The 14,312-nt window shown below is 35.1% G+C and overlaps 1 protein-coding gene across 12 annotated transcripts in view; it reads right to left on the reverse strand.

Annotated features, from left to right (window-relative positions):
- The window catches only part of LOC141450758 (zinc finger protein castor homolog 1-like), a 295,992-nt gene that overhangs the window by 64,511 nt on the left and 217,169 nt on the right, over window positions 1-14,312 (reverse strand). For all 12 annotated transcript variants that reach the window (XM_074121525.1, XM_074121524.1, XM_074121523.1 and 9 more), the window contains exon 5: window positions 1,439-1,616. In XM_074121525.1, coding sequence (XP_073977626.1) covers window positions 1,439-1,616 — 178 coding nt within the window. The remainder of the gene's footprint in view (window positions 1-1,438; window positions 1,617-14,312) is intronic.

Below are 14,312 nucleotides of genomic sequence, written 5' to 3' on the forward strand. Positions count from 1 at the left end.
AGTGCGTACGTGGTGGTAGGAGTTCCTGCAGTGAAAAGAAGATATTCTAGCCCGTGTTCATCCACTTCTACTGGAACAATGCGTTCCAGTTTCCAGGCACAATGGTAAAAATAAAATGCAAAGAACTTAGATTAACGACAGGAAATGCATATCTGTAGAATGAGGTTAATATTGAACGATTCTCCAATTACAGTGTTACCAAAGACGACTATTTTAATTTCAATAATTTCTTTACCAATTTGACATTTTTACTAATTCAAGCATTATTTAAGCCAAGCCTCAAAATTACTTCGTAAATTGTTTTTTCATTTGTGTTTAACTTGAAATAAGTGCATTCAAATGATTCTCCATTTATAAAAAGTTGTTAACAAAACGCGGCACTTTCAGGAACTTCAATGCGTAAGACAGAGATTTAGACGTATTTCCTTGTAATCGGAAGTGAGATAAAATTCATATTATTTAAAGTACATGATCGACAAAAGCAACAATGCGGTGTGTAACATACTGACAAACAAATGTGTGATCGCACTGTATTGGGCAAACATATGTTTTATTATATTATGTACGAGTACGTCTGGAAGCACATTGGATAGATTGTAGATTTACTCTCTCACTTACACATGCACAAACACACAGTGGCGTTATCCCCCCCTAGTTAGTGTGAGTAGTTGGCAATATTGTTATTGTTGATATTTTATTGGTGTGCCACTGACAGTAAATAACAGATGGGAATGAGGTGCGCGTATAGAACAACAGCGGAGAGAAGGGTAATAAAGCTGGTGGAAATGTCATGCGCAAGCGCTCAAAACTGACCGACCAGGCAGTAAAGAAAGTTGCAGGAAAAATTGCACCTGGTACTATAATACGGGAAGAGGGAATGGTTCAGGAATACTGTGCAACAACTCGTATATTCCAGGTTCCATATGAAACGTATGTTACAGAGTGAAATAGGGGTTTTTAGTGGCCAGCTTTGTGGGCAGGAGTTGGTAGTAAGAGAGGGCGTGAGAGGGATAGATGGGAGAGAAACCGTAAATCCAGGATAGGAAGAACTAAAAGCGCTTTTAGATATATGGGGAGTATGATGATGGAGTAGCGGAAGGAAACAAAGTTCCACGGGGAGAAGAGAGAGAGAGAGACACACCGACATACGTCCAGTTTTATATCTTCATATATATAAAATCAAATACGGTGGGAGTTGAATAAAAAAAGGGGTCGGCGACAATATAGGAGACGATAGATCGTAAAGCTAGCCAGCTGCAGAATTGCGAACCATCTGGACGATAAAGGCTACAAAACTGCAGGAACTCTTGCCAAGCGGAAATGGTTTATTAGCATCCTGAGGACTAAATCCTTATTCCTCTCACAAGTTCACATCCGAATTAACAAATAAATATAAGTAATCACGTAAAAAAAAGAAAAAAAGAAAAGAAGCGCTTACTTGTCGTTGTAGACTGAGCGCCAACACTCAGATCTTTAGGCGTACCGCCCGCCGAAGAAGTAGACGGTGTGGAAGATGGAGTTGCTGGTCCAGAGATGGCCGAACCTGGTGTACCTGATTGTCGTTCTTGTATTGCGGTTAGTGCCAATATCGTGGCCATATTCTGCGGTAATACCATCTGTAAAAAAAGAAAAAAAATGAATAATAATATATAGGTTTCGTGACCGTAAATTATTCAATTAAGGATTCAAAATTGGCGAGGAATCGGTCCAAATAAAAAAAACAACTCGTCTTTTTGCCAACGAACGTTTCGACAAATATATTGCCTTCTTCAGGGCGCGTGGCTACGCGGCTTGAGTTACAAAAACTCAGTTTGTCGAAACGTTGGCAAAAAAGACGAGTTGTTGTTTTTATTTGGACCGATTCCCTCGCCAATTTTGAATCCTTAAAAATGATTCAACTTAACTTAGTCGTTTAGTCTAATTAGTTTAGTTATTAAATTAACATTTTAATTATGTAACCAATATTCCAAAATTTTGAGGAAATGGATGACCGAAATTGCTATTTCACTTCCTAGATTCACTAAGTCTTCTTTTTACGGCAAATTTATTTATTTATTTATTCTTTTTGTGGTCCTGTTTGCACATTAACCATTATTGTTTTTACGAGGGCCGGAAAATACCAATATGTTGGTTTTTCTCTTCGACTCAGAAGTTCGTGAAAAGTGTATTTCCGATATAAATTCGAAATCGAAAATTAGACAAGATCTCTTGATACTTCCAATAACTGGTAAAGTAATCGCCTATTTTTTCAGACGGTGCTTAACGTCTAACTACCAAATTAGGTGTCGTGGACGGAGGCGATTAGCAAACATACTTTACTATAAATTTCTCATATTAACCATTAAATAAAATCCAAGGCCTAAACCGGGGGAATCGAACCTACTAAACCAACAATACCTATTAGCATTGCGGGTCTAGTCTCTTAACCGCCTTACTTTACTGTAAATTTCTTTTATTAACCATTAAATAAAATCCAAGGCCTAAAGACCAGGAATCGAACCTACTAAACCAACAATACCTATTAGCATTGCGGGTCTAGTCTCTTAACCGCCTTACTTTACTGTAAATTTCTTTTATTAACCATTAAATAAAATCCAAGGCCTAGACCGGGAATCGAACCTACTAAACCAACAATACATATTAGCATTGCGGGTCTAGCCTATAACCGCCTAACATACTTTACTGTAAATTTCTCATATTAACCATTAAATAAAATCCAAGGCTTCTAGACCGGGAATCGAACTTAGTAAACTAACAATACATCTTAGCTTTCCTCTAACTCGTAGAAAGAGTGAGTCAACAGTTGGTGGGCAATTTAGGGCTGCCCGCTAGCCGAGTATTAATTTGTTTAAAAATTAGGGTATATATTTGTTATTAAACAAAAAACAAATTTAATCTAATTTTAAATATGCCGCCATATTGAAGTACTATTAAACGATTCAATGTAATAATAGAAGAACGTTGTTCTCCATAAATAACTTGAGCAATATGTTCGTTAAACCAATGGGAAAACGAGATTGGAAAAAAAAAACGTAAAAAAATTATACTTGGCCGATGATTAAGTAAGTCATAATCTCATTCGCCTTCACAATAATCACACTAACTGGGGCCGTAATGGTATCCCATTTATTTTTTTAAAAACAACTTTTTTAAAACCATTATAAGAAGGGTTTCTTAAAATATTGGAGAACTTCATTATCTCATTTTGATGTTTTTTGTTTCCAGGTTAAAAAAAATTAAATATATTAAATTATTAAAACTTCCTAAAATTAGACTAACTTCAGTTTGTAACGTTCTACTTACACGATTGGTGTAACGATTTACCTGTTTAAAATTAATCGTTCTAATTAATAATTTGGAGGTTACCAAAATTATTGGAATTTTTTGTCTTCTATAAATATTATTTACAGCACATTAGCACGTTATTGTGTTTATAATCTATATACAGGGTGACCAGAGTTATATATGCTTCACCCACTTTTTTTTTAAACGGCGGGAAATTTCGAAAAAATAAAAAACACGTATTTAATCATTTTTAGTCTAGTTTATTTTCAGTGATTGACCCATTTTTTTGAACCCCTGTATCTCGAGATACAGCACCCAACTTTTGTTTTTCAAATGGAACGTTATATTTTTTGTTGCATATTTTTATAGTTTTTGAGCTCCTAAAAAAAACAAAAAAAAATTTTTTTGAAATCGGTTAGGTTTTCTAAAAGTTATGGAAATTTAAAATATGAAAAACAAATTTCAGTTTACTATCAAAATTACGTTATTTTTTTTTTAAAGAATCTTTTCAAACTGGGCACAACCAACGGATAGGCAAGCCAAAACTCTGGACTCCCACGCTTTGCTTGTAGCAGCACTTATGGTGGCGAAGACAAGATCTAAGCAGGCTAGAGTTATTCGAAGTTCAGGTTATTTTTTCTACAAACGTTTGGTGTAGTGTTTTAGGAAATCAACTAATCGGCCCATACTTCTACAGAGAGAACTTAACCTGGTGCAAGGTATCTAACTTTTTTTAAGACACATTTTGCCAGTTCTGCTTGAAGATGTTCCTCTACAACGTCGGCTAGATATGTATTTTCAACGAGATGGTTGCCCGGCACATAATGCGAGAGTGGTTCGAGGTTACATGGACAGAAATTTCCATGAAAAGTGCTTAGGGACTCATTGTCCCATCGAATGGCCACCTCGATCTCCGGACTTAACCTAAATGGACTATTTTTTTTGTGAGGGTATCTAAAAAATTCCCGTGGCTTCAGTCGTTGATCTGAAACGTCGAATAACTCTAGCCTGCCTAGATCTTGTCTTCGCAACCGTAAGTGCTGCTACAAACAGAGCGTGGGAGTCTAGAGTTTTGGCTTGCCTATCCGTTAATTGTGCCCAGTTTGAACAGCTTCTTTAAAATAACGTAATTTTGATAATAAACTGAAATTTGTTTTTCATATTTTAAATTACCATAACTTTTGAAAAACCTAACCGGTTTCAAATTTTTTTGTTCTGTTTTTTTAAGGAGCCCAAATACTATAAAAATATGCAAAAATAAATATAACGTTCCATTGGAAAAAACAAAGTTGGATGCTGTATCTCGAGATACAGAGGTTTAAAAGAATGGGTCAATCACTGAAAATAAACTAGACTAAAAATGATTAAATACGTGTTTTTTATTTTTTCGAAATTTCCCGCCGTTAAAAAAAAAAGTGGGTGGAGCATGTAACTCTGGTCACCCTGTATATTCAAACTATTTTAAAGGAAGTGACTTAAATCATTTCAAATTTACGAAGAAAAAAAAGTTTAGAGTGAACACTCTCATGACTTCCTTTTTCCCATTATTCTCGTTAATATTTCACAAACTCAAAAAATATTTGATCCCTCCATATTTAATAATAGTTCAGCACAACACACTATGGCAAAGTAAAACCATTAAAATTAGGCTGAACCATGTAATTTTCCCAAAAGCAATACGAAGTTCTAAGGGAAGTCATTGGTTTAAAAAAAAGGAGGTATACTTCCGGTTTTAAGATATGGAACTCTATTTTTAACAATAAATTTATATAATACAAAAGAAATAGGAACGTTCCAAAACAAGAAAATGGAAACTTTTTAGGAAAATCTAATCTCAGAAGTGCCCTTATCGAAATTTTTCAGGAAAAATGATCTAAATAATAGTTATAGATCCTACATAGTATACTATGTTTAAAACTAAAAAAATCGAGAAACTATACTTATTAAAGAATCAAAAGTTCGTACATGTATGAAATTGTATTGTACTCGTATTTGGATTATTATTATTTTTATTATTATTATTAGATATTTATTTTTCTCTTTATTATTTAAGGCGCGTCAACATCTAAGGTTATTGGCGCCCGGGAGCTTTTTTCAGTGCACTGCCCCGGCCTCCGGGGACAGTGTTCTCTCTTTATACGAGTAGACAACACTGTCCATCACCAGACAGTGAGCTGCAAGAAGCTCCTAGGAAGAGAGAGAGAGTAAAAGAGGAAATATCGATTCACTGGAGAATGTTAACAGTTTTTCCAAAGAGATTTTTCCATTTCCATCAAACTTTTATTAGTTTTTATAAGTATAAATAAAATCAAATTAGTAACATGTATAAGATGTTATCTTTTCGCTCTAATTTGATTGCAAAATTTCCGTTTTCTTACCACTGAAGGATCATGCGTAATATAAACTGCTTGTAAAACATATTTACCATGGAAAAGAAGTAAAGTTTTATGCTTGAAACTATAAAGTTTTGCACATTATGCTAAGTAGTAAATGACTTCAATTCAATGACGAACTTGATAAGCACAAGTTTTATTAGCTAACAAGATTATCGTATGTAACTTTTTGTTAAGATTTTATTAAATGAAATTATTACTATTATTATTATTATTATTATTAATATTATTATTATTAATATTATTATTTTTAAGGAGTTCACAACAGTTGAGAATATCCATTCCTTTTCTTTTTCTTTTTGAGTAAAACATTATTTCTAAGTATATACTAAAACATTTGGAACTAGTCTCGAGTACGGAAACAACTTGTCATATAGTCTGACGGACAGCTCATCTGTAAATATCTAATTGGGGAGGCTGTGGAATGCTGTTTTATGAAAAGTGAGTCTCCGATTTAAAAGGGGGAAAAAATATCTATTATTTTCTGTGTTTTTTTTTGACAAGTAAAGCCTCTATCTAATTGATGCTACAAAGAGATGGAATTATTGTAAGGAATTAAAAAAAAAAGTAAAAAATAAATTAATCCATCATTTCCTCTTTGATAGAAATTCCATTAGGAACTTTAAAAACTCTGAGGAAAACACTCTAACGACTTTATCTAGAATGTTCTAACACACACACACACAAACACATATTCTTCAAATTAAGAACGTTTCGAGTCCTATCTGATTCTTGATTCCTTTAGAAAGAATCTACTCACAGCTCCTCTCTCAGAAGGACCAAAGTTGCTGGAGAAAAAAAAATTGTCCAAGTAAAGGTTATAGATTTAAGGGATACTAAGTTACAAAATAAATTGATACGAAAAATTGTTGGTGAGAACGTCTAAAAAAAAAAAAAACGGAAATAACTAGCCAGTAAAGTGGCACTTCCGTTGACCCATTTTATTTTATTTTTCTAAATTAATAGAAATTCAGACCTCTCATTTGACTCTCTAATTATTGCTCTACAGATGGTAATGCAGTACAATAAACAATGACGGCACTTTAGAATTTAAAAGCCGAACTACTCTGAAAATGCCCTTAACCAGTTAAGCGTGTTTGACGTGACTTTGGTCTCAGGAGTGTAGTGATGTATCCATGTTTTATCCACAATGACGAAACGACGCTTAAAGTCCTGCGGATTCTTCTGGAACAGCTGCAAACACTTCACACGATTTCGTTTTTGGTCAAGCGTGAGCAATCGCGGCACCCATCTTGCGGATAGCTTTGTCATGTCCAAATGTTGATGCAAAATATTATGTACCCGTTCATTCGAGATGCCCACAGCACTAGCAATCTCACGCACCTTCACTCTTCTGTCATCCATCACCATATCATGGATTTTATCAATGATTTCTGGAGTAGTAACCTCAAAAGGGCGTCCAGAACGTTCAGCGTCACTTGTGCCCATATGGCCACTCCGAAAATTTTGAAACCACTTATAAACTGTTCTAATCGAAGGTGCAGAGTCACCATAATGTTTATCAAGCTTCTCTTTAGTCTCCTGAGGCGTTTTGCCTTTCATAAAGTAGTGTTTAATCAACACACGAAATTCTTTTTCGTCCATTTTTTGAAAATCACTCGACTTCCTCGATTCAAACGAATGCCAAACACAAAGAAATAGACCGATCTGGCTGAAACTTGGTGTGTGTTCTTCCAAGAGATGCTACTAACTAAACATAACCTCGATACGCGCCAGTGGTGCTATCTCTCTGACTTTGCACGGACTTTTCAAACGACCCTCGTATACACCGTCAAACCAAATCTCTGTTACGGTGCGTTCGACGTGTATACTTGTTGTGTAAAATATAAAATTGCCATTAACTATAAAAACTCGAAATTTTAATAAAATACAATAAGAATACTATTTGGTGGGATGTTTCCTTTATCTTACCAATAGAACTGCCAAGTATTTTATACGGAGGGGGTTGGTGGGAGTCAGCCAAATGATAAGTGGTTGGGTACATGTTTGGTCTCCGCATTAGAGATTGGGGAATTACTTCACACAAATAGAAGCTCTCAACCCCTTGTGCAATGCCCATTTTTTTACCTTTTAGATAGAGATTCAGACCTCCAGTACGAGCATGATTTCATTTTACACAGAATTCAAAGCTCTTTTGTTCCTTGTAAAAGCTCTTACGTCCATAGTTAACTAGGAGCAATGCATATGTGAAGCGGTGCAAGATTTTTGAATGAGCACAGAATGCTCTGGTAATCCTGTAAGCCTCCCCAGAGAGATTGCAGAAAAAGTCGCTTGCACAGTGACTATTACGACGTTGTATACTTTTGGTGGTTTTTGCCCTGCGTTCGTCGTTGTATACAAGTCATTGCCTGATTTTAATTCCGCACACTATGGGGGGGTGGGGTTAAAACTAAATTTAATCAAATTTTTAGTGGAAAAATGGAAAAATAATGCAGATCTACATACATATGCGATTAGTACACAAAATTAAAAGAAAAACGAATAATCGTGAGTTTACGAGAAAATCATATAGAAAAATAAAGAGGAAAAACTTATTCAATAGCGCGGCACTTCCGGTACATCGAATTTGAACAAAGTCTTATTGTGGCTTCCGCTGATAGTATTCAAATTTCAACTTCCTGCGTTTTATTTTCTGAGTGCACACACACATTCATAGATACGGTTACCATTTTGGTTAAAAACCACTTTTCCGTATTCTGGAGTCTTTTAGTCAGAGAACTCAGAATGGATAATCTACACGATTCAATATAATTTCTCTTAATGAAGAGAAAGTGAAAAAAATTTAAGATGTTATTTTCCCTTTACTTAATATTATAATTTAAAGATTTTAGTAACTTATAAATAGATAAAAAAAAATTGCAACTAAAATTTATGTTGCATGACCGAGTCTCATTTAAAGAACAATAACAATTTGTTATAATAACGCATTAACGCATAATGCAATGAGAAAGTTATTATTTCTTTTTTTTTAATTAATATTTCTTAGAAAGTTCGTAATTAATTTTGTAATTACTATATTATCTTGCATTAATTATTCTATTTCTTTAATTATTACGGAGATAAGAGCAGAAAAAATATGATTATTGTAATAATATTATAAGTAAGTTATGGATGAACTATAATAAATCTGGTTATTGTTACTTTTAAATAAATTGGAGCCAAAAAAATCTGGCTGGCGGACACTCACACGACTTTTTTTGGTTACTGCATAAAGTTATAACTCATCTAATGTACTTTAAACTTCAAATCTTTGAGCCATATTAAATTTCTTATCTTACTTTGAACTTTACCCTTTGAAAGTGCCCACCCACTCTCAAAGAAGTGCACTTAATTGAATTTACAGTTTTTTGTACATTTATGTGTCCTGTAAATACTGGTCAAAGTTTAGATAAAATTGTCATAGAAGCCGTTTATGAGGGTTAAAAACTTTAAAATACGGAAAATTCTATTCAGTAACAAGGCACTTCCGAGTACATTACAGGTGGCAGCACTGTACTATGTTTTTGGCACTTTTGTGGATAGCCTAACCATTTCCTGTTACCTAGAAGTACCCTTAATTGAATTTTCTTGGACCAATGAGCAATTAGTTGAACAAAAAATTTAGAGAAAATTGTAGAGAATCTGTTCACTGAAGTGATACTTCCGGCTGGCCCATTTTGACCAAAAGTTTAGAGTGATATCCTGTGTTTTTGCATCCTAGCTCTACAAATCTCCTATTTGAACTGTCGTTTTTGAGTAAAATGGGTCTCACAACCAAAATAACAAGGAGAGACCCATTTTTTAAAACTAATAAATCAATTTACCTGAGAAAATGTTTATAAAATATAAGTGATAAAATTTTTAGCTTTTCTTTTTTTAGAAAAACCTCATTAAAGAACTATTTTAAAGTAAATCGTGAAAAATAAAGTTGCAATTTTCCGGAAATGCACAAGGTAACGAATGATAAATGGTTTAGAAAACAGAAAAACTAACTTTTACTGACTTCTTAAATATTCTTATTCAAACTCAAACAAACCATTAACAATATCCTGAGGAATCGCTAAAAAAAAAGATCATTCGCTAAATGAAGTGAAAAGCGACTGTAAAAGAAAAAAGCTACCTATTACAACAGGTGAAAATACACACCCATTTTCTTTCTATCTTGGTGCAAAGATCAACCAATGATTAAACAGGAGAAGAATTACAGTAGTTACCAAAAGCTATCAAAGCGTGAAATCCTAAATTATACCCAACCAGACTGATTATCATACGAAATTACCAGGTTTGCCAACTCACAACAACACTAAGGATGTCTTATTTAAGTATGAGCACAATTTAAAGTAAATAGTTACAAATAAATTGCGAAAGAAAGTTAGGTTAACATTTTTAAAAAGTGTATTGTATTTCAAATTGATTAAAATGAAGTCCTCAATCTTTCATTTATGTATTTAGATAAATAATTTATTATTATTTTTTTTTTCTATTTCTTACAGCTCATCTCCCTCGCAAAGGAACGGCTTATTGCGGGGTACTGGCTTCGATTCCCGGTCTTAGGCCTTGGATTTTGTTTAATGGTAAATAAAAGAAATTTATAGTAAAGTATGTTAGGCGGTTATAGGCTAGACCCGCAAAGCTAAGATGTATTGTTGGTTAGTGGATTCGATTCCCCGGTCTCTAGGCCTTGGATTTTATTTATTGGTTAATATGAGAAATTTACAGTAAAGTACGTTAGGCGGTAAGAGACTAGACCCTCAATGCTAAGATGTATTGTTGGTTTAGTGGGTTCGATGCCCCCGGTCTAGGCCTTGGATTTTATTTAATGGTTAATATGAGAAATTTACTGTAAAGTATGTTAGGAGGTTGTAGGCTAGACCCGCAAAGCTAGGATGTATTGTTGGTTTAGTGGGTTCGATTCCCGGTCTTTAGCCCCTCCAGTTTTATTTAATATTTAATATGAGAAAATATTAAAGTATGTTTGTTAGTCGTCTTCGTCCACGACGGCTAATATGTTAGAGTTGGACGTAAAGCCTGCCTAAAAATAGGCACTACCTTACCATACTGCTCATTAGGCACCTGACAAGGCAACGACTTAGATGAGTGGCATCCATTTCCTACTCTGGTCATACCCAGTTGTCGATCTGAAGCAGATCACTGTTTCATCTCTAATTTTTTCAGTAAGCAATGCCCAGAAAATCAACCATTTTTTAACAAGTCAATGAGTTGCTACCCAGTGGGTACCCTAAACCCAGCCATTTCGCCTTTCACAAAAAGCGAGGACCAGAATCCGCCTAAGTTAGCCCAATTAGAATGTAGATTAATTTTACTTTGTTCATCATTGGCCATTAGGTATCTTACTAGGTCCTTCGTCATCTCCTGCTTCTACCTGAGTTAATTATAATAGAATTAGCCGTAAGATTAATTTGTGAACATTTAGCTAGAGAGAATGAACATCTTGGAAATGACTTCTTTTTTTTTTTGTACATTTACTCAAGGTAAAGCTGAGCGAGATGGAATGAGCATTAACTCAGGCCAGAACAGAGGCAAAGTGTTGAGCAATTTCACGGGAAAAATGTGGCCAGCTAAATTGATACAGAGTTTAAAGAGAACAAAAAATGAGACTATACAGAAAAGAAGATAAAGATGGGGTAAAAAAGACGAAAAATAAAAGTAATGTTAATAATTGAGCGCAACTTGTAACAGTATAGGAGAGGGCTGGAGCGCGGCGGTAGAAAAACCCTTAGAGCAGAATGTGTACATTAGTTTTTTGGTTAGGTTAATTTGTTTTTGAATGGGCTCATAAGAGGCATGTGTGGGTCGATGATAAAGGCAAGCTCTTTCTCTTTCTCTGCTAAGTCCCAAGAGAGAGAGAGAACATTACGGGTGCCTTCGTCTTTTAATGTACAGTATAATCTTTACATAAGTTGGGAGTTTCACGCTGTAACTATCCTTGTTCCTGAAATGCCCATTTTTCACTTCTCTTCAACAACTAGAGATGGCTCTCTTTAAGAAGAGAAAGAATGCCGTAACTTTCTCTTACAACCATTCTCAAGGTACTAGTAACTGATACGATCTCATTACCTATGTTCCAGCAGCTGACCCTTAGATTTTCTCTTCCTAGGAGCTTCTTACAGCTCACTGTCCGGTGATGGACAGTGTTGTCTGTAACGAGAGAACACTGTCCGGAGGCCGGCAGTGCACTGGAAAAAGCTCCGGGCGCTAATGACCTCAGCTGTTGATGCGCCAAAAAAAAAAAAAAAAAAAAAAAAAAAAAAAAAAAAAAAAAAAAAAAAAAAAAAAAAAAAAAAAAAAAAAAAAATTACCTATGTTTATTGCTACCTGTAAAGTACACACACATCCATACACCAGGAAAAGTGTACAAATACTATCAGAGTAAACTATTAATAGTAGTGCTGCACGAGACCGAGACGAGACTTGAGCAACCGAGACCGAGACCGAGATCGAGACATGATATAAACTGCTCCACAAAAAAAGTGGCGCACTTTGAAAAAAGCGTTTATTTTTTGTTTTATCACATTTTGGGGAAAGATTATTAGTTTTAATTGTTTTCATAAACTGTCAGGGAACAATTAATCGAAACAAGGCCCAAAGTTTCTTGTAAATATAGAAGCAATTCCTCGTTTAATCCCCTTCGGTCTTTTTGTGTAAACAACAACATGAAGGCGCTAATGGCCACAGACGTCGATGCGCCGAAAAAAAAAAAAAAAAACAACATGAACTTTACCTCAACAGTAAATAAATTTATTGACCTCTACAGTTGCGTTTCAACTTTTTTCAAGCTGAAAGCATTGCAAACTCTGAATTACAGCAGAGCAAGTGGCCCGTATTATTGCATTAGTTGAGGATGGACGGAGTCAGCGGTACGCAGCTCGAACGTTAGGGTTGCCTGAGACCACCGTCCGTAGAGCCATCCATTGTTACCAGGAGACAGGCCTCTGCACTCGCAGACAAGGTTCGGGTCGACCAAGAGCCACAGAAGCACTTGATGACCGATTTATCAGAATTCACTGAAATCGTACATCAACTGCTTCTGAAACAGCTCAAACACTGCTTACTGTTCGTGGAGTTTCACTCAGTGCCGAAACCGTATGAAGAAGGTTAGCTGAAATGAATTTACGCTCTAGGAAGCAAGCCACGGGACCATTGCTCACCGTAGACCATCGGAGAGCCCGTCTAGAGTTCGCTAGGGAACACCGCAACAGGTCTGAGAACGATTGGAGAAACGTTCTCACTTCAGACGAGTCCCGTTTTGCTCTCTATGCACCTGATGGGTTTACGTCTACTGGTGCTTGGTCTAATTTGGTGTAATTAATTATTTCTGTCTTCCATGCTTCAGTGATATTTGCTGATTTTTGAGCAAATGGTGCAAAAATATTGATGCAGTCGTCGTCGTCGTCGTCAAAAGGTGAATCATCAGATTCTTTATCTCCACCAACAGCCATAACTAATGGAGCGGGAAGTTTGTTGGGAGGTGTATTTTTTATTTCACGAATCGACTTGTTATAGCAGGCAGATATGTTATTTGGGTCTTTCATTTGGCGCGTTTTTAACATCTTTTTGAAATTATATAAAGATATATAACAGTAATAGTAATATATGATGCATTGAAGTGTAAGTAGTTGTCTTCTTTTACACACATTTTCATTACCAATATATAAATTAAAATAATTATTAGAAAATAATAACATTTTTTGAAAAGATTATTAATAGCAAACCGCTTTTAATACTTAAACAAAAATTCAAAAAACCGAGAACGAGACTTGAGCGACCGAGACCGAGACCGAGATCGAGACTGCATATAGTCTCGCCTCGTCTCGGTCTCGTGCAGCTACCTAGGATAGGGAATCACGAGACCAACTTCGTTTTTGGCATTGCGGTGAATTATCAGGATGGATTTTTAGATAAAAGTGATTGAGCTATTGGATTTGGATTGGCTGGATTGGCTTCAATGGAAATTGTAGGAATTGTGTGTGGATAGTTTCGATGACAAAAGGTGAAGAATAAGGATTCGAAACATAAATTTAAATTCTAAATAAATTTTGCCGTTTAGCGATTTATTTTTCGTACAAAAAAATACTTCGAAGAAATTGTTGCAAAATCACTGTGAGTCACTTCCTCTACACATACCAATTTCCCTTAAAAAAAAAAAATGCTTTTTTCTTTTCTTTGCTACTCTGGTGTCCAAAAAAACACGTCGTTGCCAATGGAAACGCAATTTGCCAAAATCTGACAAGATAATTACGAGACTTCGTAGAACTTCCTTTTGCAAAGAAAGTGATGTAAAAATTCACAGTGATTTCCGGTTTTTCGTAAAATAATGAAAGGTGAAATTTCTCAGTGATATATGATGGCTAACTTAGAGAGAGAGAGTGTGAGGGGGCGAACAATATCGATGAAAAATGAATAATCGTTGCACTTAATCCAAACTAAATTACTCTATTGATAAAGTTATAGTTACGTCATAGTTCACCTTGATTTAGGCAAAAATGACCTTGTTATTTCGTATTAATGGCAGTTTAAAAACGAAATTACAACAAAAATTTTGTGAAAGTCCTTCACACATCACTTTTGTCAATTATAAATGCTATAAAAATGATTATTGAGGATAAAACACAA

The sequence above is a fragment of the Rhodnius prolixus genome, unplaced genomic scaffold (assembly GCF_049639745.1).
Source record: "Rhodnius prolixus isolate KJV_2025 unplaced genomic scaffold, Rpr scaffold_8, whole genome shotgun sequence".
Lineage (NCBI taxonomy): Eukaryota > Metazoa > Arthropoda > Insecta > Hemiptera > Reduviidae > Rhodnius > Rhodnius prolixus.